Source organism: Pipistrellus hanaki, assembly GCF_964339955.1.
Source record: "Pipistrellus hanaki genome assembly, chromosome: 11".
NCBI lineage: Eukaryota > Metazoa > Chordata > Mammalia > Chiroptera > Vespertilionidae > Pipistrellus > Pipistrellus hanaki.
The window spans coordinates 9,192,041-9,215,328 of NC_140513.1; the positions used below are offsets into that span (position 1 = coordinate 9,192,041).

The 23,288-nt window shown below is 48.0% G+C and overlaps 1 protein-coding gene across 8 annotated transcripts in view; it reads right to left on the minus strand.

Moving 5' to 3' along the window:
• Window positions 1-2,187: 2,187 nt before the first annotated feature.
• The window catches only part of TNC (tenascin C), an 81,826-nt gene continuing 60,725 nt past the window's right edge, over window positions 2,188-23,288 (minus strand). For 6 of the 8 annotated variants that reach the window (XM_084898062.1, XM_084898063.1, XM_084898066.1 and 3 more), the window contains 12 exons: window positions 23,007-23,279; window positions 19,302-19,424; window positions 18,102-18,245; window positions 16,036-16,155; window positions 13,730-13,873; window positions 12,938-13,068; window positions 10,267-10,399; window positions 8,503-8,654; window positions 7,390-7,486; window positions 6,396-6,557; window positions 3,817-3,980; window positions 2,188-2,915 (listed from right to left, as the gene is read on the minus strand). In XM_084898062.1, the coding sequence (XP_084754188.1) occupies window positions 2,805-2,915; window positions 3,817-3,980; window positions 6,396-6,557; window positions 7,390-7,486; window positions 8,503-8,654; window positions 10,267-10,399; window positions 12,938-13,068; window positions 13,730-13,873; window positions 16,036-16,155; window positions 18,102-18,245; window positions 19,302-19,424; window positions 23,007-23,279 (1,754 nt within the window). In that variant the 3' untranslated portion in view covers window positions 2,188-2,804. The remainder of the gene's footprint in view (window positions 2,916-3,816; window positions 3,981-6,395; window positions 6,558-7,389; window positions 7,487-8,502; window positions 8,655-10,266; window positions 10,400-12,937; window positions 13,069-13,729; window positions 13,874-16,035; window positions 16,156-18,101; window positions 18,246-19,301; window positions 19,425-23,006; window positions 23,280-23,288) is intronic. The other 2 variants (XM_084898068.1, XM_084898069.1) reach the window with 1 other exon arrangement.

The following is a 23,288-nucleotide window of genomic DNA, read 5'->3' on the forward strand; positions in this document are numbered from 1 at the left end:
GTGTACATGTTTCTTATAATATACTGAGATCTACTTTCCAGTCTTGGGGTTGATCAAGGAGAGACCCGATTTCTGCTTCCTTTCTGAGCTTTCATTTCATTTTGGGGGCTCACTGGGAAAGGAAGAGGAGGAGGGGAGGGGACCCTCTGCTGGCCACTGATATAGCACACCTCATATCCTGGCCGGGTGCATGTGGAGGCTCCCAGCACCCACTGGGCCAGGGGACACAGGTGGGGGGAGTTGCCCTTCTGAAGAGCAACGCTGATTATGTCAGTCCTGCCTTAAATACCTTCCACAATTCTCAACTGCACTCAGGGGACACAAGCCTGCAAGGCCAGACCTTGTACTACCTTCAACCTTTGCAGTGTTAACATAAGAAACATTCAAACCTGTAAAGAATTTTTGTAAGTTTATTTGAGCCAAACTGTTGACAATTGCCAGGAAGCAGAATGTCAACATTCTCTGGAGAATGGCATTACTTATATTTAATTTAAATTACAATCAAAGGAGGAGACATGAGTGGATTACACGAAATCCATTGGTGATAGATTAGGGCAGTGGTCAGCAAACTCCTTAGTCAACAGAGCCAAATATCAACTGTACAACGATTTTTCTTTTGAGAACCAAAAGCCGACTTCTGTGCATGGGCCACGGAGTTTCAAGCGAACTGTACACGCATACCTGCCTGTGGTATTTTGTGGAAGAGCCACACTCAAGGGGCCAAAGAGCTGCATGTGGCTTGTGAGCCTCAGTTTGCCAACCACTGCTCTAGGTGTATGAGTTTGCAAGGCCGCCACACAGGCCTTCCCTGAGCTCGTCAGGTGAGCAGGTGGCCCCTTTTGGTTCCAAACAGCAAGCTACAGCCTGGCCTTGGAAAGATGCCCTGTCAATTTGAGGGCAGCTCAGGATATGGAGAAGCTCTCTGGAACCCAAGTCCTATGGGTGTTACCTTCTAAATCTCCTGGAATCATGAGCACCAGCTTAGCTCCATCTACCATTTTTGGGAGGGGATGGGTGGGACTGTCACTGAGACCTCTGGGCAGGAGCCGGTAGAGGGTTAAGGCTGCACTAAGGCTTGGTGGTTGCCGGCACCTATTTGTTTGGTGTATGGAGCAAAGGTGGTGCTGCTATGGCTGAATTGCAGGCAACAAGTCTGTGATCTGGAGCAGAAAATTGTGTCTATGACATGACCGCGCTTGTTGAAGCATGATAAACTGTGCAGCAAAGTGCCTGGCCAGATTTCGATGCTCTGATCCTCTCTCTGAGCCATCACGGTCCATTTGAATGAGGCCTATCAGCCCCAACATTGCCATTAAATAAGTCAATTTGCTGAAAGCGCCTCAGGGAATGAACTGGGGATTGCTTTTCCCATCCTGGTTCTAGAAGAGAAATGTGTCAAGTGTGGTTCTGACTCTTAGTCACTGGTAGTGAACAGATCTGCCTGCTGTGCTGGGCAGTGAGCTCTCCTATCACCAGACGTAATCAGGCTGAGGCTGGGGAATGGGGGACTTTGAATAGGGGAGAAGGAGATATTCCTAATAGGCATTCTTCACAGTTCTAAGATTCGGGATTGTGGACTCTGATGAAGGATCCCGTGGACCTTTCTCATTCTGCAACCTGTCCGCTGTCCTCATGACACACCTTTCCCCAGGAAAGGAGGGAGATTCATATGGGGTCGGGGTGGGGTAAGTAACTGGGTGAGTAGCCATACAGAAGGCATTGCGCTTGTAGGAACCCCAACCCATCATACGTAAAGTAATAGCAGGATAATTACTGTTTATTAGCATTTAATGTGTGCCTGCCACTGTGCTAAGGGCCTCCTGTGAGTGATAACATTCATTTTCATGGAAATGCTTTGACATGAACACGTGTGTGAGCACCTCCCTCAGGCAGTTCTGCCTCATCTATGTCATAACATTGTTAGGTGATCACATAGGAAAATGGGTGTAAAAAACAGCCTTTAAACCATAAACAACTAGTCTTGGAAATATTGAGCAAGAAGCTGAATGTAATGTGTAAGCTTTTCTGAACTTGTTCATCTTTGTCCAGAAAAGTGTTTCCCCCCTTCTGGCCCTTGTTTCCCATGTGAACAGCACCCTCCTCCTCTTCCTGTTCCAGGACCCCCTGGTGTTCAAATACGTTGGTTTTGGTGGGATTCAAGTTCAAAAATGGAAGGTGAAACAACAATCCAATTTAAAAGTACTTGTGCTTTTATTAAAAAAAAATACAATCAGGTACTGTCCACATGTGTTTCGGGAAGGAAAGTCTCTTTAAAAATCCTTAGTTTTCACCATCATCCTTATTATTATATTAATAATATTAATTATATCCTTAACATTGAAACAGGGTTGCTTTTCTGGGTTCTGTTGTATGAAATGTAAAAAATGGGGATGGCTCCCAATGACACACATTGAATCACTGGGAACAAAAATAACAATAATTAATTATGCAGCTTTGTGTAAAAGACAGCCGGTTCTAAAACTACCCCTGTACAGCCGGACACCCCCACCCCATTCCCACAGCCGCTGCGAGAAGGAAAACCACTGGGCTGCTGTGCTGGAAGGCTTTTGCGGATTCGAACAACACAACGGAAGCCTGTTGGAGAAGTTGTCTTTGGTGCGAAGGAAGGGATCGCAGAGGGGGGACGCCATGCTCCTGCCGTTGGCCCCGAGGCGCCATGGTCCACGTGAACTCCTGCCAAATGCCCAGGTGTGGCTTGACGGTTGGACGGGTTGCACTGGTGCTTTGGTAAAATTCTTTTCTTCCTCTGGGCCCTACACCTCTCAGCCAGTTGTCCCTGCAATTCACGCCCGCTTGCGCCTGCCTTCGAGGTTTCGGAAGTTGCTGGGTCTCACCTTCATCTCAGCAAACTGGATGGAATGTTCGTGGCCCTTCCAGTGGAACCAGTTAACACCCTGTAGAACAAGAGAAGAGCTCCCAGTTGGTTCCCAATCGGCACTGACAATTGCTCTCTGGAGGACGGGGTGAGTTCTGTTCCAGCATGACTGCCGGGCAGTTCACTACTGTCTCTGTATGCTGACCTGTGTGGTGAAAAGTGCCAGAGGGGCTGGCAGAGTCCGACTCAACTGTGCTACTCTAGTCACAAGCCACCTGAGATTGGCTCTGCCACCTGAGACTAAGTGGTGGCCGATGGCACTTGCCATCACGAGGAAAAGTGGGGAAAGAATTCAGGTCAGCACTGGAGGTAACAGAATTGAGTAGCTCCGTGAGGGGGCATCTATAATCCACAGGATTCCTACCAAGGATCTGACGGGGGGTCAAAAGGGATGGCAGAATGTGAAGGAGCTAGCACAGTGCTGGAGCGGAGCCAGAGCTAGGGCCCACCCCGCTCTCCTTTACAGCCTTTTACATTCTCTTCTCCTTCCACATTGGGTGAAGGATGGAAAAAGATGTTTCCCTTGGCACATAGCTGTCTTTATTTTTCGGGAAGACTTTGTATTGCACTGATGTTAGGGGCCAAGGCAGTGAAGATAATAGCGCTCAGAGTGGAAGTGTAACTGAGGCGACATAATAAGACGCAGGAATACCTGTGCTCACCCCGCTTCACCTCATGGCCTTCCCTTTGTCTGAACCCAAAAGGAGAGCAGACAAAGATTTTGCCCAAGGAAAGCTCTATTTTGGAATCCACTTGATCAGTGGTCCCTCGTGTGTGCTATTTCTCTGACTTCACCTGACCTGCCTGTCACTGAGGTTCCCCCTGCTGTGCTAGGGAAAACATGTTATCTCCTGAGATTGCTGCCCCTAGTCTCACCCCCAACTGGCTTCCCGAGCTTGGCGCCCTGTCGGTCTGCTCACCTGACTGTGGTTATTGTCCCCATATCTGCCCATCAGGTTGACACGGTGACAGTTCTTGTACCAGAAGGCCCCCTTGTAGGACAGGGCACAGTTGGTGATGGCTGAGTCCGTGTCCTTGTCGAAGGTGGAGAAGGACCTGCCATTGTGGTAGGCCATTGAGTCACCTGGGAGAGTGAGAGAGAATGCACTGAGAGATCCCAGCTGGAGTCTCCTCTGGGATGTGAAGGACACCTGAGGTGACAAGGGAACGGTCCTGGGTGGGCCGGCCTTGAACACTGGACCAGATTTAGGATCACACATGGGCTTGGATGGGATATGAGTGTCACCCAAAGATGAATTTCTCATAGAAGCAGCATAATGTGGTAGAAAGACGGCTGTGGGTGACTTTGGATGGTCCAGCTTCAAGTCCCATCTCTTTCACTCCCTAGCTATGACCTTGTACAGGTCAAGCTGCTTGTTGCACCTCAGTTTCTAAGTTATAAAATGGGACTAGCACATTGACTCTATCCACCTCAGGGGACCATTTATGAGGTGTATGCTAAAAAGGTAGAGTTGAGCAAATAGTTATGATTGATGCTATTTATATGATGTTTTGCATTCCCTGTCCATAAAGGCGCTCACTGAGTAATGCGAATATATCTGCACTTAAGAATGCTTTGTCCCAAATATAAATCTTTAGAACCATACTTAGAATCAAACCCTTCAGCTATCAGATGTAACCCAATAGCCTGTGCTCCACAGAGTTATTTTTCTAAGTGTTTATGGGACCAGCGTTCCGACTCTTAGATAAGAAGCCCCCTCATAGAGCGCTTTTGGGGAATCTGGTTTGTAATTAACACATTGAGTTTTGGGGAGATTTCAGTGCCGTTCTTTTTGTGCACCTTCACTCCTCACCTGGCCAGCACGTGCATGAAAGCATCAGGATGCCCTGGCACCTACCTGACCTTTAGGAGCAGGTTGTCAGAGGCAGCAGGTGCTTGTCTAAGCTGCTGAGAGTATGAGCATGGCAGGTGGACACTGATGGATGAGGTGTCTCCTGTCAGGGATGCATCCCAGCTCATCTCTGCTGGAATTACAGAGGGTGGAGGCTCACCCACTCCCGCTGACAGCCAGCGTCTTTGTTTGCCAAGTAACTGGATCCCTCTTGCCTGAAGCCTTCTCCACCAAAGCGGTATTTATGGCCAGCTAATAAAATGTCAGGCTTCTTTGTGAGGGGTGCCTCTCTCTTCTGTAAAGAGCTTTGTCTCCCCTTGGACTGAGCCTAGCTTTTGGCAAATCTTTATCTGGAGTCATTTTTTAAAAAAACCATAGATGTTTTCTTTCCGGGATCAGAGAGGCTGTAAATATACCATAGCACCTCTTCTGTTCCATGCATATCACTGAGAGCCACCCAAAGTGGGCAGGATGGCACAGGCTGGGCACACTAGCAGACCTGATCCCTCTTGTTCCCGAGAACACCTTCTGCAGCCCGGCTTGTACCTGGGCGCACCCTCTACAAGCTGTGTCACTTGGGCAAATTGTCGAACTTCCTCCTCTGCCTTCCTGGCATGGCTTCTGTGAGAGCTGAGTTGGGGTAATGTGTGGGAATATCTGCACCAGAGGATGCGACCCAGGAGCCCTGAATGCATGCTGTGCCCTTGTTTATTTCTTCTCTAACGTGGCGCCAGACACCACACAGAGGCCATGTCAAGTCAAGAGATCTGTGCTAGGTTGGGGACCAAAGAACGAAAATATTGCTGCAGCGGTCTTCTGCCCTGGGTGTTCAGGCTGATGCTGGTTGGTCATGTGGCAGGGATGTCTTTGAAGAGACTCGAGCAATTGGTGATGCACTGAATTATTTGCTACTCAGAGTGCACCACCACCCACAGCAGCATTCAGAATTTGTAAGAAACACTGAATCTCAGTGGCATCCCTTGAGGGCACATCCTATATAATAGAAGGCTAATATGCAAATCAAACCGCAGAATGACTGGTCGCTATGATGTGCACTGACGACCAGGGGGCAGACACTCAACACCGGAGCTGCCCCCCTGGTGGTCAGTGTATTCCTCACGGGGAGCGCCACTCAGCCAGAAGCAGGGCTCACTGCTGGCGAGCATAGAGGTGGTGGCAGAAGCCTCTCCAGCCTCCGCAGCAGTTGGACATCCTGAGGGGTCCCAAACTGCGAGAGGGCACAGGCTGGGCTGAGGCCCTCCTCCTGCACAAATTTTGTGCACTGGGCCTCAAGTATGTACATTAGGTTGAGAAGCACTGGATTACGCAAGTATGAAGGCCCCTGAGAGACTTTTTCTGTCAGTCTACGCTGAAATCTAAACATGTCTAAGTGATGGCAGCTCCAGATCAGCCCTGAGTGTCCTGCTTCCCAACCTTCTCTATTTCGGTGACCAAAATACCTGCCCAGCTTGGTCTAATAGCAGTTCTTCTGGATTAGCACCCAGTAGGGATACAAATATTCAATAAATGGATGACCCAATAAATTAATTGATTAATGAAGAAAGGGAAGGGATGATTCAGGGAGGAATCAAGTGAGAGCACAGGAATGCCCTGTGATTCTGTGGGCTCTGAGTGGCTGTCCGTACCTGCTGTCCCGCTGTATCCTTCCACCTTCAGCTTGTAGCGAGTCTTGGCATCTCCCACACTGAACTTGTCGTAGACGGCGTAGGCTGTCTTCCCATGGTCCCGCAGGTCCACCCGCAGCTCGTACTGCCCCTGGGACGTGATTTTGTTCAGGTTGTCCAGGCCTGTGGACAACAGGCAAGGATTAATGCAGAAGCACCAGCGACAGAGGCCATTGTTTCTATTCCACTCACATTAGGGCAGAGGCTGATGTGTGTTAAGGAGGGTCGAGTCTCAGACCCCTGCTTGCAGCTTGGTCTGCTCTTTGCTGGGGCAGCACCAGGCAAAACAGATGATGTTTCTAAGCCTCAGGCAAACTTGGGTTGAGAACTTTGCCCTGCCAGCCCCTGGGGTTTTGTGAAGGTCAGAGGAGATGAGGTGGAGAAAGCCCTGGTAAACTCTAAAGCTCTGTACAAGTGAAAGGCAATGGATGATTGCTGGATAGACATTCCTTGCCAGACAATCCATTTGCAGGTATTATCGGAAGGTGTGAGCTGTGTGGGTGGATGGAGGAGGGCATCGTAGAGCTGCCTCAGGAGATTTTAAATTGCAGCTCTAATGCTAACAGTATTGGCTAGATTCTCCTCCACGACTCTGGTTTCCTATGTGCAAGATCGGAACTTTGTACCTTGCAGGAGTGCTTAGCCCCCATCTCAGATCTGGGAGCCCAGGGCAGAAGCAGTTGATGGTTCAGGAGGACAATTCTTACATGCCAGTGAATGATTAAAGGAGAGACTCATTCTTAAGTCCTGGCTGTTGGCTTTCCCTTGACCAGAGTTTTGTTTTTGAATGCTAAAGAGAATTTAAATATTTTCCACTGAGAAGTTGAAATTCTGTGTCTACTACCAGAGCTCCTTCCCCCTCATCCATTTCTCTCCCAGAAGTCGCTGTGGGTAGGACAAGTGACGAGGGGGCAGAAATGGACGTTTGGGACACAAGCATGCAGGGCGGCCTCACCGAGCCAGAACTCTTCTCTGCGGTCCCCAAACCCAGCGGCATAGGCTTTCCAGTTGCGGTAGAAGTCCTCGCGTCCATTTTTGCGTCTCAGGAACACCTGTGAACATAACCAGTGAGGCCGGGTGCACTGAAGCTACTGGAGAAAGAGAAGGCATCTTTTCTGAGAGGAAGAACATCGGGCCGTGGGAAAGCACGTATCCTAGCTCTGTCCTCACTAATTTTCCAGGTAACTTTGGCAGCTCACCTCCTTTCTCTGAGCCTTGGTGTTGTCATCTGAAGCATAGGGACTAAAAACACTACACCATCCGTGATGATGCTGTGTCAGTAGAGGGTTGTTTGTAACTAATACATACCCTGGGCCGGGATGCTAATGGTGGGAAAGGCTGTGCTTGTGGGAAACAGGGCCTGGGGACACTCACTATACCACATGCTCAATTTTTTTTTTAAGTAATAGTGTTGCATTTTATTATTATTATTTTTAAACCCTACCCTAGGATATTTTCCCCCCATTAATTTTTAGAAAGAGTGGGAGAGAGAGGGACAGAGAGAAACATCGATGTGAGAGAAACACATAGATTGGTTGCCTCCTTCTCATGCCCGAGCCAGGGAGGAGCCTGCAACCAAGGTACATGTCCTTTACTAGAATTGAACCTGGGACTCTTCCATCCACAGGCTGATGCTCTATCCACTGAGCCAAATCGGCTAGGGCCACATGCTCAATTTTGTTGTAATTGTAAAACTGTTCTAAAAAAATAGTGTATCAATTTAAAAAATATTACCTGATCATATGATAATGCAAATGAAATGTCATATAAAATTCTTAGCATATGCCTGGTAGAGAGCAAATGGTAATTAACATATTCAGTGGGTTTAGGACCACTGAGTTTTTGTGCATCACAGAGCTAAGCATCAGATGAGATAAATTACAAGAAAAGTATTTTCTTCTTTTTGCCCCCATTTTTTTAAACGACAATCCTTGAGTGCTTGTGGCAGGCACTACCTTACAAACCTCATGCGCTTTGGGGTCAGAGTGTAGGGGCAGGACCTCCAGCCTTCCTGCCCCACATGCCCTCTGCCCACAGCCCCTGTGCCTGGGGTTTCGGCGATACTCACAATCCATCCACCCCCATCAGAGGTCATGTCACAGAAGACTTCCAGAGCCTGGGTCTTATTGCCGTTCAGGTAAATGGTGTAGAGGCCAGAAGTTGTGTCTCCGTTCAACATTGCCTGGGAGCAGTCCCTGGGGAATGGGTACAGGAGTCCAACTGGGGGGGGGGGGGGGGGGGGAGAGAGAAGAAAGAGTGACGTCAGAGCAGGGAGACTGGGGTGGGAGCTTGTGGATTTCAGCTCTACTCCTTGTTGGCTGGATGACTGACCCTCTCTGAGGCTGTTTTCTCAGATGCAAGAAGGGACAAAACCTATTTGCATGAGTGCAGTGTGGCTTAGAGGTTGTTGATCTAAGGGGCTCGCCCATCTCAGTACCTCAGATTGATGGAAGCTGTCAATGATGTCAGTGGGAGGAAGGCTGAGCCACTGTGATGGCCATGTGGGAGGTTGGCCTCAATCTACCTGGAGTGGCCAGGCTGCATCTGATGGACACCCAGGTACTGGCCAGGATGTCTATGTCCCCATCACCCAGTGGGTGGCTCACTGTGGATCAGGGCACTCTGTTAGGCCAATGCATCTCAGTGTCACCAGATAATTTAGGAGTTTCAGTCCTGAACTCCTCACTTCCTTGCCTTAGGATGCTGGAGAGGCATTTAACTGCCCTGAGCCTAGGGATCTTAGACAGGTGGGGACGGGGGAAGAACAAGAATGCCTGGGGAATTTCCAAGTGAAGGAATGTTTAGCAAACACTTGGCAAACACTTAAAAACCATGATCAATACAGACAATCTTGGGTCTGTGCTTAGCAGGTGGCTGGGAGAACGGACGGCCACAGCTGTCCTTTTTCTGATCTGACTCCTCACTGTATTTGACCTTCACCTGGGGTTGCATCATTAGCTGTTGTCTATTTCACAGCCCTCATCTGAAGTCATATTTAGAGTACACTCATATTTTTGTGTTCCCAACACCTGGTGTAAGTTCTGGCAAAGAGGTCCGTTTGCCTGTGGCCCTCCCTCAGCAGGTGTGTGCAGAGTAACCAAAGTGAAAAGTGCAGGCAGGAGGTATCTCTGGGATCTGCTCCATGCAACCAGGTTCAGGGCTCTCTTCCCAGGAACGGCTCCTTCCTCTTATTCGCCAATGGAGCAGCTGGCATGTCTAACATCTACAGAAGGTACGCAGTGGCAGGGTGCAGGGGTGGTTCCCTGGTCCTGAGCCCAAAGCTGACTCTAAGTCATGGTGTAGCCTTGAAAAAATAAAAGCCTCTGTTTTTTCACCAAACACTGGAATGGCATTCCTGGCCCATCACGCCAGATTGGTGGGAGGCATGTGCGTGAATGAATATGGACATGCTTTGCAAATGTTGAGAAGCTGAAGAAGAAAAAGTGGGGGCCCTGAGCATATAATGAGCCCTGAGAATGGACAACACAATGGGCTAGGAGTTCAAATACAACACAAGGACCCTCACAAAGTTCTTATGAAGAAGGGATGGTTATCAAGGTATAGATGAAAAAACTGAGGCTAGTAGAATGGCATGATTTCCTAAGTCACTCAGAGCAAGTGGTGGAGATGAGGACTGAATTCAGACATTCTCACTACTGACCCTCCTTCTCTTTCACCATGAGCCCTGTCATCTCTTGTAATCATATTCCTCGGCTGTCAGGGAGTGGCAGGAATTGATCCTTGTCAGAATTTTGGTGCGTGAATTTCATGTAGCAGTCAGAGGAGAGGAGGGTTGGTTCAGTCTCACAGGTTTGATCCCTACGCCCCTTACTTGTGGTGAAGATGGTCTGGACCAGCTTGCTCCTCAGGGGCCCGTTCAGTGCCTGGATCTTTGCTGTGTAGTGAGTGGATGGGCTGAGGTCTGCCAGGCTGTAGGAGGTGGTGTCTGGACCCACAATAACTTCCTAAGGACAGAAGGAAGAACGTAATAGTGTTTGGCCACATAAATCCTTAAGACACAGATGATGTATTCATTCATTCACCTGTCCGTTTATTTCTTAAATCAGTAAGCCACTGAGTATCACTCTGTGCCAAGTTCCATGCTCCCTTCTAAGATGTGAGAGATGGAGAGAATGCAGCACGAGCAAAAGTCCTGGTTCCAGAAGAGGCAGAACTAATGAAAATAATATGAAAAGGCAATGACCTATCTCAGCTATACTTGGTATTTGGTGAGGGAGTGATGATAGAAGAGATGGGCAATGACCATATGACAAGGGGGCTTAAAAGCCATGCTATTGGAATTTAAAGTTTATCAGGATTAGAAATGGAGATTCCTCAAAGGTTTTTGAACAAGTGAATGACACAAACCCAATTTAATCTGGGAGATTAAGGAGAAAAGGTTTAGACTTTGAGGCAGTTTTATCAGTGGACCCTAAATATGGCTCTTTTTTTTCACAGCCCTCTGTGAATTATTTAGATAATACAACACTTGGGCTCCATCCCATACTACCTGGATCATACGGGCTCCCTCCCTTTTATTGACTTAAGAGAAGAATGGAGAGGAAAAGATAGAAACATCATTTAGCTGCCTCCTGCATGCCCCCTACTGGGGACCAAGCCTGGGCATGTGCCTTGACTAAAAATTAAACCAGTGACCTCCTAGAGCCTGGGTCGATGCTCAGCCACTGAGCCACAGCAGCCAGGCCTGCTTTTCTTGAGTGAAACACACAATGCTGGGGATTGGACATACAGGACTGTAAACCAGGGTAAGTGCTCAATTGATACCAGTGACGCAGTGACCTTCATGTGGCCCCTAGGTCTGGCCCTTTGGGAAGGATCAGGTACAAAGCTGGGCTCATTGAATTACTTGGGGATACAATTACCTATCAGTTCTCTAGGCAATTAGGATGCACTGAAACGAGACTCAGGATTGCAGGTAAACACCAAGTCCTAGAACGCCTGATCAGGAAGGGCCCTGAGAGACGGTGGGCCCAATGCACTCGTTCTATGGATGTGGACACTGTCATCCAGAGAGAGCAGGACGTGCCTCTGTTCACACAGGGAGGGAATGCATTGTTCTACCGACTCTTAGAGGTGCCGTGAGAGGAACCAGAAATGCGTGTCCACTTCTGGTTAAGCATGGCAGAGCAGACTTGCTTCTGATGCCCAGAAAAATGATGGTAAATGGATATCAACTATAAACCCCCGAAGTGAGGGAAAGGGCCAAGGAGACAGCCACAGGCCTGTGATGTCAACAGGATCCTGGTAGACGAAAAGTGTGCGGTGCAAGGACATGGAGGGGCAGAATGGAGCGAGCCAGGGTTTGAGGGGGGCAGAGGTTGGCAGAGGCTCCATGATGATGCCCCAGAGTCCGGCAGGTTCAGGAATGGAATGTATGCAAAAGCAAAGATGCTGCTGAAGGCCAGCATGGGGCATGGCTGAATAACAATTTGTTTAAAACTGCACAAGAAACAGATTTCCAGCTCTGACAATCTGCACACTGTCCTTCACATCCAGACAGAAGGCTGATGTTTAGTCCCTGGAAAGGCTGAGCCAGGCAGACTCTGCATTCAGGTTCACCAGGGCCAGCTGCAGGGGAGGCCCCGGTGTCACCCTAGACCCAGGCCCGCACAGTGGGAGCCACACTCTTTCTCCAGCGAGGCTCCCGGCAGCCGGGCTTGGCGGAGTTGGGGGATCCTCTGGGGAGACAGAGTAGCTCAAGTGAAAAGGCTGACAGCACTGATACTTGGGAGCCCCCCTAGAGATTGCTGGGCACTTGTCCCATCACTCTGTGGTGAGTCCAAACATCGACAAGCCTGTAGGTGTGATTGGACTTCCCAATCAGCAGCTTCCTTCTTGGCCCCAGCACGAAAGGAAAGACAGATATTGCGGGGCCTCTCCAACGGGAATAGTGGAGACCTCAACCAAACCAGTGGCAGCAAAGCAGAAGGAAGAGCTACGCAGGTTGTGGAATAAAATCACGGCAACATATACCCTCCTAGATAAAGAGAAGACGATGCAGGGAACACAAACAAGAAATGGATGAACATGCAGAGAATAAGTAAAAGATCCTGGGAATATAAAGAACGGTGACCGAAATTACAAACTCAGTAACAAGTTCAGTTAGGAAAAATCTCACTTGTGGGAAGGTCTGAAGTCATTTCAAATTACAAAGTAAAAGAAGTTCGTGGATAGAGGAAGTAAACAGTATGAACCATTTCTGTAAACTGTAAAATATTAAAGGACCAAGAATCCAGCGCCTAAAATGTTCTCGTCTTCTCAGCATGACTCTTGACCTTGGCTGGCTACCGACTCAGGAGCCTGGTAAAAATGAGAGGCTGGAGCCAGTGACTCACAAGGTCTGGCATCCAGGACCTGTTCATGTTTTTTCACTTTCCCAGTTGCACTGAGTAGAGAAACACCCCCAGATCATTCTTCCCTTCTTTGAGGATAATGTAAACATTTCAACCAGCCGTGGGGAGTTGTTTATATATTCAATGTACCTTGATTGTACCGTCCACAGATTCATACACCAGTAAGTAACCGGTGACAGGTGCCCGGGGAGCTCGCCAAGTGAGGAGGGCAGTTTCTGACTGGATCTCAGTAGCCGTCAAGTCTCTGGGAGAATCGAGGTCTGGAGAAGAGAAGACAATCCATAGCAATAAATCGGCAAGTGTACAACAAAAATCCCTGGCCGGGCATCAGGAGGCCTGGGGCCACGTCCTTCCCCACCATGTCCTATATGACACAGATTTTCTGGGGTTCATCTCATCCCAGGGGCCACGTTTATCTGAGCCCAGCATGGCCTTAGTTGGATGGGGAGAGAAAGACAGAGCTGTAAACACATTTACTAATGTCCCTTATTCCTAAACAAGAGGACATATGGATGCTGATTGTGCTCATACCTGAGAGGGGTCATCTCCAAGGCCATCCTCCTGACTGTGTGTAAAGAGATCTGTGTATAAAAACCCAACAGCCATCTACGAAAACTTGCCTGGAAAAATCCTTCTCTTAGAATATTTCCCTGCCTAGAACATGGATCATTAAGTACTGGATTTCCACTGGGGGTCTGGTTTTCCACTTAAAAGCTCTTAAAATCTTTTCCTAGTCCCTGGGGAGAGCAGGTCATTTCAGTTCACAAGGACCTGGATGCTGCTTCAGGTCCTGGTGGAATGGGCAGTGGTGGCTGTGGCTGGCGCTGAGCACCCCTTCCAGGACCTGTCTTAGGAAGTTGGAGAGAGTAGCTGTTTCAGAAGGGCCATGCTGGGCATCTTCCCGCTCTTGGTGTCTGGTACCTGTTGTGAACTTGGTGCTGATGGTGGAGCTCTTCTGGGGCCCTTTTTCTGCGAAGACCCTCAGCGTGTACTCCGTGGCAGGCTCCAGGTTGGTCAGCACATACTCCACCGTGTTCCCGGACACCATCCGTGTGATCTCTGGCACTGAACATGAAATACAAACCCAGGCAGTTACTGCTTCTGGTCAGAGCCATCAGCAGGCTCGGCCAACGCACACCCTCCTCCTAACACACACACTTTCAGTGACTCCACAGAAATGCCTCACACCCCTTTATCTCTCGAGTGCTCACCTCACATACAAAAGATTTATGATATGGAGACTGATTTTTTTTTCAGGCACTAAATCAGAAGGAAGAACTGGAGGTCAGGAGAATTTTCCAGCAGCTGTTGCTTGGACAGAGGAACCCGCCAGAGCAGAGGAGCAGGTACTATCTCTGAGCCTTGGGCACGTTTAATGTCTTATGCCTTGTCTCTCTTTTACTTACTTACATGTGCTTTTATAATTTGCCAAATGTTGTCAAATCATTAGGTGGGGGGACCTCAAAAGTCAGCCAGCAGACATGTCAGCAGAGGTTACTGCCTCTGAGACCCGTTGTGTCAGGTCTGATGTGGAGACCAAACACCAGGACCCAGGTGTGTGAGTGTGTTCATTTCCACCCACTGGGACCAACAACCCAGGCAAGCCAGGGACTGAGGAGCTCCCCAGAGTGTGGGGCTTTTAGCGCTAAAACTGGGAATGCCCTGGACAAATTGGTAGAGTTGGTCACCCTACCACATCATGTATTAACCTCCCACGCCACCCCCTATAACAAGTCCTTTTCCAGGCAGCCAGCATATCTGTGATTCCTCTGAACTGTACCCTGATATATTTTTGTTGAGACAATACCATCTTCTAGGACTCTTTAGAGTCTCTGTGTAGAGAATATTTACAACTTGAAGAATAAAATATATGCAGCCTGGCTGTTATGGCTCAGTGGTTGAGCATTGACCCATGAAGTCAGAGCATATGCTCAAGTTGTAGGCTCGATCCCCAGTAGGGGATAGGCAGGAGGTAGCTGATCAATGATGTTCCTGTCACATTAATGTTTCTATCTCTCTCCCTTTCCCTTCCTCTTAGAAATCAATAAAAACATGCCAAAACTGGTTTGGCTCAATGGATAGAGCGTCAGTCTGCGGACTGAAGGGTCCCGGGTTCGATTCCAGTCAAGGGCATGTACTGTGGTTGTGGGCACATCCCCAGTGGGGGTTGTGCAGGAGGCAGCTGATCGATGATTCTCTCTCATCGATGTTTCTGACTCTCTGTACCTCTCTCTTCCTCTCTGTGAAAAATCAATAAAATAGGTATTTAAAAAAAAAGAAATCAATAAAAACATATTTTAAAAAAGAATAAATACAAACACCTTTCCTCCCCTTCATCCCCCAAGCTCTGTCCTCACAAAGCACTCTCTCAGGTGGCTGCAGGGTCTGAATTAAGATGCTCAGAGGCCCCAGGACAGATTATGGTACCTTTTCCTATTGTCACTGAAGATAAAACAATACTGAGCCCTCAGATATAAAACTTGCATTTGCATTGAGATGAAAATAGTAACACTATTCCCTGAAAGCTCATTACAAAAGTATGGGTTCATTCAATGAAAAGGAATCTATCGCTCTTTCTTCCCTCTTTTATTTGGATATGAGTTTAATGTTCTGGCGCTGTATGCTAGTGCCCCCAAACAATTGTTTAATTTGCCAACTGAGTAAATTAGCAAAGATGCCTGCAAAGACAAGGATTTCACAGTCAAATTTGCTATCTCTGGCTTTCTCTGAGGCCTCTGAGAAGCCCAAACTCCCCAGCACCACCTGACACAGCCTGCTTAATATTTGAGGTCTGGACTCCTTCTCTGTAAGAGATGAGAGCTGCCTCCTAGGGAGGGTGCTCATGTCAACAAGTGGAGACCCTCGCAGGAGAGGACAGACTGCAGCAGCATGGACAGGCTCAGGGTGGTCCATTTTGGTTTTCTTAAATGCCCTACTGGATTCCCTTGACGTAACTACAACATGGAAGCTCTTTCACTTGACAATAAGCAGAGGAATATGGGCAGGGCCTCCTTGCCTCCCCCTGACCAGGCCCCCTCCACACTCACCCCCAGCTCCAGCCCCAGGCCCTGTTCTGCTGTGGCAATTGAGAGTCACTGCTGGCCTTCCCAGCTTCCCATGCATTTCTGTCATCCTTTACCAAATGTGGCCAGAGAAGTGAGAATGGGGAGAGTTTACAGCCAGAGCAGACATCCTCAGAGTGGGGAGGGACTTGGACATGAGCTCACCTCTTTCCCCTGTGTAGGAGATGACGTAGCTGTCCACAGGGGCGATGGCTGGCTGCCACATGGCCAAGGCTTCAGAGTCGGTGATGTTGGCTGTCACCAGGCCAGATGGACTGTCCAGAGCTGCAGAGAGAGACGGTAATGTGTTAGAGAGATAAGCAGCCTTGGGTAGGACCTCAGACCACAGCTGTCTATGCTGCTTGTGACTCCTGGTTTGGGACAGTGTCAGCTGCATGGAAGGTTTCCACTCCCAAGCTTGGAGCCAAGGGAACCTGGGTTTGAGTCACAACTTCTTCCCTTTCTGGCTTTGAGTCTGTAATTCTGTCTGGCTATATCCTCAGTGATTGTCATATGACATTATAGGTCGAGAGACGCTATATAAAATGGAAAGGCTTAACACACAATGACGAGGATTATCATCACCTTTCATATCTCTTTCCCAAGTGAAAGAACCTTTAAAGACAGAGGGACTTTCAGAGTGAAGGCTGCCCGAGACTTTTCTGAGCTTTGAGAGCCCTGGTTAGATGGCTTGTAGATGACATGGACAGAGGCTTTGGAGGCTGGGGGTCTGTGTTCTATCGTGGCTTCTCTGTCTAGGGTCTGTGTGGCCTAAGCCATTTCCCTTCTCCAAACCTCTCTTTCTTCAGTCGTCCAGGCTGCCTGCTGTAAGCATGAACTAGACAAAGTGTGTGATATGTGCTAGGGGTGTTATTAATAGACTATTAAAGTTATTTGATATCATAATAGTCTCAAAGAGTTTATGATAAAGTAGACATGATCCTCAAAGGATTCGTCCTGAGAAAGGATGGATATTCACAGGACTGATCACTGTTGCTACCTAGCACCGCTTTCTCAGAAAGCAAGTTCTACTCAACTATTCACCACTCAACTCTCCCAGGACCACAGCCTGGAGCAGAGGCTGCTGTCAGGAGCTTGTTTACAGATGACATGCCTTAGCCCCAAGAGATGCCAGGAATGGCCTCCCAGTCAGGAGAGCAGAGTGATTTGGGGGGCCCACACCATCGGCTCCAAGCTCCTTCCTACTTCCCCAGGCCTGTTCAGACCCTCCTGCCACTGACCAGGACAATGGGGCCTAGGAAGAAAGGCATCTGGCTCTTGCCACAAATCCATGAATGAAAGATTTCTATGGGGAAATAAGGGTGGACTGGATTCTGGGTTCAGATGGGATGTTTTAATTGCATATTATAAACTCTTTGAGGCTATGAGGATGTTTTTAAGAACTTCTGTGAGGCCCATTCTTTGCATCCTTGAATGGATTAGGCTGGATAATTGCTCATCTATCAAAGGGTCAATTGTTTAGAGACATGGCTGCCTGAAGAGAAATTTTCCACTTCATTCTCCTTCAGTGCAATTATTATTTCCCTCCTTACAGTGTGCTGCCCAGATCAGGTTATAATAGGAAAATGATCCTTTATTTTAGGAGAACACAGAGTTTGGAGTCAAACTGACCTCAGTTCAAATTTGCTTCCAGCATTTCCGATTTATAGGGCCCTAGGGCTCAATGGTTTCCTCTGTAAAATGGGAATGATATCAGCCATTTTAGTGGTGCCACCACACAGGGATTAGTAACAGTTGAGAGCAGTTACTTTGCAGCTGTCACCATTCAGATCCCTTGTGATTCCCAGGTACCAGGCCAGGGAGGGGAGGAGGCCGACTGTGCAAAGTCATATTATAGATGCTTTACCTATATAGCTCCATGTGATCCTTACAGCAAAGGAAGCAGAATTGTACCCATTTCATAGAGAACGAAAGTAGAGCTCAGAAAAATGAACTGAGCACTCATATATCTAGAAGTAAGTGGTTGACTTGAGATTTCAACTTGGGTCAGGATGACTCCAAAACTGTGCTTTTTCTTCCACATGGCCCCAGGAATTGGAAGCCCAGCGAGGTTATGGATGAAGTCAAGGATCCCCAGCCCATGAGAAGCTGGGGATGGACCAGAAATGAGGCTTTTGGTGAGTCCAGTCCACTCCCCACTAAGATTTGTAAGTAAAAACATTTCCCGGCTGCTGAGCCACCAGCGATAATGCTGAAGGCGAGAACCTCACCTGTGGTGAACGTTCCCGAGACGGGCTCGCTCTCCTCGAAGCCTTTCATGGCCACGATGCTGACCAGGTACTCGGCTCCAGGTAAGAGTGTCATCAGCTTGGTCTGAGTCTTGGTTCCATCCACAGTGACCGTGGAGGGCGTACCTGGAACACAGTGAAAGCAACATGGGGACTGCTGAGCCTCCCTGAAACCTAATCACTCTTGCCACCACGAATGGGCGTATCCAACTCGGAAATGACACTGCATCTTTAATGCCATTTTCTTGACTTCTCATTTGCTCCTACCCTCTGGCATAAGAGAGGAGTTCTTACTTTTTGTATAATTTTTTTTTTCCATTCAAGCAGATGCCAAAAACTAAGCCAGGAGAGGAAAAACATGCTCACAATGTGCTAAAAGTGGCAAATTTCCGTTCAGTAGAGAGCTGTCATGTTGAGTAAATTTCATTTATTTTTCTCAGAGAGAATATGGCAAGCTCTCTATGCGACATATCTAATATATTTAACCCCTACTGTCTTAGGCTAGGGATATGTATGCTCCCTTACTAGCCAAGGTTCTACTCTTTAAGAAGTCAGTCATGGTTAAGTTTGTACTCCTATAGCTATTAAAAAGTCCAAAATTTATATTTCTTAGAATTTCAGGGCTGGTGAGGAGCTTGGACATCCTGGTGAGGAGCTTGGACACTACATGTAGCATAGCATTCCTCTGAAGAGGCTGTCCAGCATTCTCTCTGTGTACACTGCCACTACAGTAGCTCACTACCTGATGGATATGTTTTAGACAGATTAGATGGTGTTTCCTCCGTGGTCTCTGTTACAGCCCATGCGCTCTAAATGAGAACTCCCAATTCTACTGAGTCACAACTTCCGATCCTTTCCTGAGAGACAGACCCAAGGGCAAAACCTCACATTCAGCCAGTGAGGACCAGCTTTCCAGATGAACGTGCTGAGAGAGAAGGTTATTGTGTGGACACAATATTGGGGACCTGTTTCTCAGAGATGTTAGAACGTCAGCACTGGTGAGTGTCTTCCTAAAATTACCCTCCCAAGGTCGTGTCTTCTAAGTGATTTTACAAGTGAAGTCTATCCTGATGGCCTCAAACATCAGGGTGACCATGATGCTGGGAAGGAGAGGAATGGCCTCTTCATTATTCCACACAAACCCCGCAGGCTTCTCCTCCCGTCCCTTCCCCAGGCTGTTACCTCCGGCAATGGGCACATAGGTAATCCGGAAGCTCTCCACCTGTGCATTGGGCGCCATCCAGCTGACAATAGCTGAGTCTTCAGTGATGTCAGAGAAAATGATTTCCTTTGGAGAGCCCATGGCTGTCACGGAGAAAACACAGGGGAAATGCAGAAATGGTTAACTACCTTGCTCACCAAAGATGCTTCCTGGATTCCTTTTCCAGGAAAATTCAGCCCCCCGTCTGTGTCTGGGCAAGGCCTTTAGGATAGAGAGTGTAGTGCTCTGTGGTCAAGTTATGACTTGATAGGAACAATCCTCCTTTCATTCAGGTACAGGGCCCAGGGCTATAGACCTCCACTTGGTTTCATTCGGGGAGAATGTTAGCCCTGCAGCTGACGTCTAAGGAAGTGTGGGCAACACGCCCTCCTTTAATTCTGGATTTTAGCATTTTTAAACATCGTGGCTTTATAGCTCCTTTTATCAAAGGGTACCAAGACTTGACAACTGTATAGTTCTTTGCAACTATTGTAGTAAGATTTAACTCTTATTCAGAAAGCCCTGAGAGGAAGGTTATGGTTACCCATTTGACAAGGAGGAAACCGAGGCTTGGGTTTCCAATGAACATTCTTGTGCTGTGACCCTTCTGGGGCCCAGGACTGGGCAGCAGAACTGAGCACAACCCCAGAGTTCTGGAAATAATGTTCACATGGATACTGACCTCAGCAAACCCGTTCCCAGAACTGGATGGAGGTCCAGAGCCAGGGGAGGAACCTTGGGCTCCTCACCAAGGCAAACACCCTGGACATTGGGTCTACCTGTGGGCGAGCTGTGCCTCCCCCACACCCAGTGTCCTTTGGCTTTCTCTGTGTTTTGGCTTGGCCTTCTGCCCTCTTTAGCGGACTGTGCTTCAGAGAATCCAGGAAACAGTTTTCAGGTCTCCAGGGATCTCACTTCATCTGTTCCTCTCTCCAACCCACGTTGATCATTAAGTTCTGAAACCCACAGACCACTTTGGAGAGGGTTTTCCCTCTCTCCATTTCTGTCCTTTTCTCTCCTCCTGTGGCCTTCTCTTGCAACCTGGTAGCCCTTCAGACTCTGCGGCTGCCTGGGGTTCTGTCCTCTCCTGGGTGAGCTTTGGAAACCACAAGAGCTCTGGAGCCTGTCTGATCTGATTGTACCAATATCACAGAGAGCCTGGACAACCTGGGCAGGACCCTTCACTTCCTGAGCCTCAGCTGCTTCACCTGTCCCGTGATAAAGGGTGCTGACCTTCAGGAATGTTTGAGGATAAACAGACACAATAGGTATATCTGGCATGCAGCAAGAACTCGGTAAATATGCCCTTTCTTTAATTTCTTTCTCATGTGACTCTGCCCTGGGCCACCCTGGATTCTGAATCAGCCCCCAGGAAAGATATAGGTGAGGCCAGCTTAGAAACAAACCCCAGGGAGGGTGTAAACTCAAGCACTGTGGCTCTCCTGCCAACCTCCCTAGGCAGGTCCTGGCCATTTTAGAAGGTGTATCTTGAGACCACAGCTTCCTACACTAGACCCGTGTTCCCCTGTAAAGTGGCAATACGATCCGGCCCATCTGAGAAACCACGGCATCAGTAGCCTTGTCCATCATGCACTCCTGAATCCACAGTAGTGGTGGAATTTCAGGGTCAGCGTGTGTGGTATTTTTGGACCACAGGCCTACCTAAGTGTGGACGGCTGTTTGTTATTGTAGCATGTCTCCTTCCACATGTGGAGCCTGGGTCAGAGAGAAGGGAGGATTCCCAAGCAAGTGTCTCTGCAACACGTTGACCCAGGCTCCAGACACAATGTTATTGCAACACCAAGGTGTGTGGTTTCAAATGCATCTGAACTAGAACTGAGTAGAGGAGTTAAGAGGCTGTTTGGCTGGGAAGGGTGGGGTGCAGTGGGAAGGGAAACATTCTGGGAAAAGGGGCGTTGACCACCCCCATTGGCTTTGGGGGTGCATGTCTGAGACTCCCAAAGGGGACAGGTTAAAGAACCTCCAGAAAAGAATGAGAGTCATTTTACTCTGTGACTGAAATTTAAACTACTTTCTGTCTATACTGACCCCCCCCCCCCCCCGCCACCCACCCAAGATGGTGCCGACAAAGAAAGGGCTTTCCAAAAAAAAGTAGGGTCTGCCTTTTCTTGAATCATGATTATTCATTTTCCTTTGGCTTTAGAACTGCAGGGCTTCCAGAAAAGACCAGCAAAACAAAATCAATCTGAAGTAAACTTTGAGAAACAGTGTTTATAAACCAAAGTCAAAACCAGGCTCTGCCTCTGATCTGCAGTTGTTTTGCGGGCAGCCATGGGGAGCGGGAGGACACAGACCCACATACTGGGGATGGGGTGTCCTTGTTAATAAGGAACGGGCTTTCCCCCTTGGCTGAATGGCTGCCTGGATTCAGCATTTCATCTAAGTCTACAAACATTGGTCGTAATTTCTATAGGGGCTTCTTGGAGCTCATTAGGCCCTGAAACTTTACATCACAAATACCCATCTCTGAGCAAAGAGAAGGTTTGGGCCAGTGTTACACTCCATGCCTATCAGAGATGGCAAGTATGTACAGGGTGGACAAAAGTGGTTCACAGTTGTGTGTATGGTTAATGATATAATTATTAAATAATAATGCAAGAATAAACTTTGTTTCTGTACTCACAACTGTAAACCTATTTTGCCTACCCCGGTATAGTCATTGATTATCTGTCATTAGCCTGCTTATAGTTAATAGTATTAAAATAAGTTGGAATTTGGGTCTACCTCCAATCGAGTTGTGTGACCTTAGACTTTCTGGGCCTCAGATTCTTTACAAGATGCACAAGCAGAAGAGGCTGGGCTACACTGGTTCTCTGGTCCCTACGACCACTTCTGTGGTTTTGTGATTCTTTCCCTCTGCTTCCTCTTTCAACAGCCATCTCTAAGCTCCACCGCCCTCAGTCCTGAGAAGGAATTCACCCACCTGTGGTAGGCCTTTCCTTTTCCTTCTAAAGAGCCGTTTTAGTTTTCATATTATCATTATAATAAGTTGTGTTATTAACCATCTTCCTTTATTCTCCTTGAAACAACTCGTATGGAAAGGGATTTTCATTCCCCCCTCCTATGGCTTTTAGAGCTGCTGTAAGTATCGAATAAAATCGGCAACCTTCCCGAAGAGCAGCCCCTAACCTTGCCAGCTTCCCCCTTCTCTTCCAGATCACGGTACTGATTATTCACACATGGATTTCATATATATTAATTTTTATAGGGGAGGTGCTATAGGGGAGGTGCTATTCCCCATTATCCTTGCATAGTATAGTTTGAACATTTGACCAAAGAATGAGGAAGTGTATCTCTGGATAAAAAATGATGAGATGATAGGTAGAATAAGTCTTTGGAATGGAAAAAAATGCCATCATTGTAATGATGATATATTAATGATAATGAATATGTAAATATATCTCATTTGCTATGTGCCAGCCCTTCTGCTTTGAGTTTTTCATGAATTATCTCATTTAATCCTCATAACACTATTAATGAAATGGTATCAGACTCTTTTTGTGTAAAGACTTAGCTAAATTGCCCACTGTCACCCCTTCTGTAATCATGAGAGCCAGGACCTCATTGCGAGCTTGTCTGGGCCCAAAGCCCCTCTGACTTCCCAGCCCTGTGAGAAGCCCCCAGGTGGAGACTCCACTCCATCCTCTCCTGTTTCTGTACGGTACCTGTGGTTGCTATAGCACTGACTGGCTGGGATCGCCTTCCACTGCTTATGCCATAGAGCTCAATTTCGTAGGCGGTGGCCTCTCTGAGACCCGTTATGTCCCTGGTACGTTCGGGGGCAAGGAGGGTTATTTCCAGTGGCTCAGACTGCTTTTTGGTGTCTCTGATTTTGAGAACAAAACTGTCGAAGACCCCTTCATCAGCTGTCCAGGACAGACGGAACCCATCTGGGGTGGCATCTGAAACCAGAAGGTTGTCGACTTCTGGCTCGGCTTCTAGAAGGG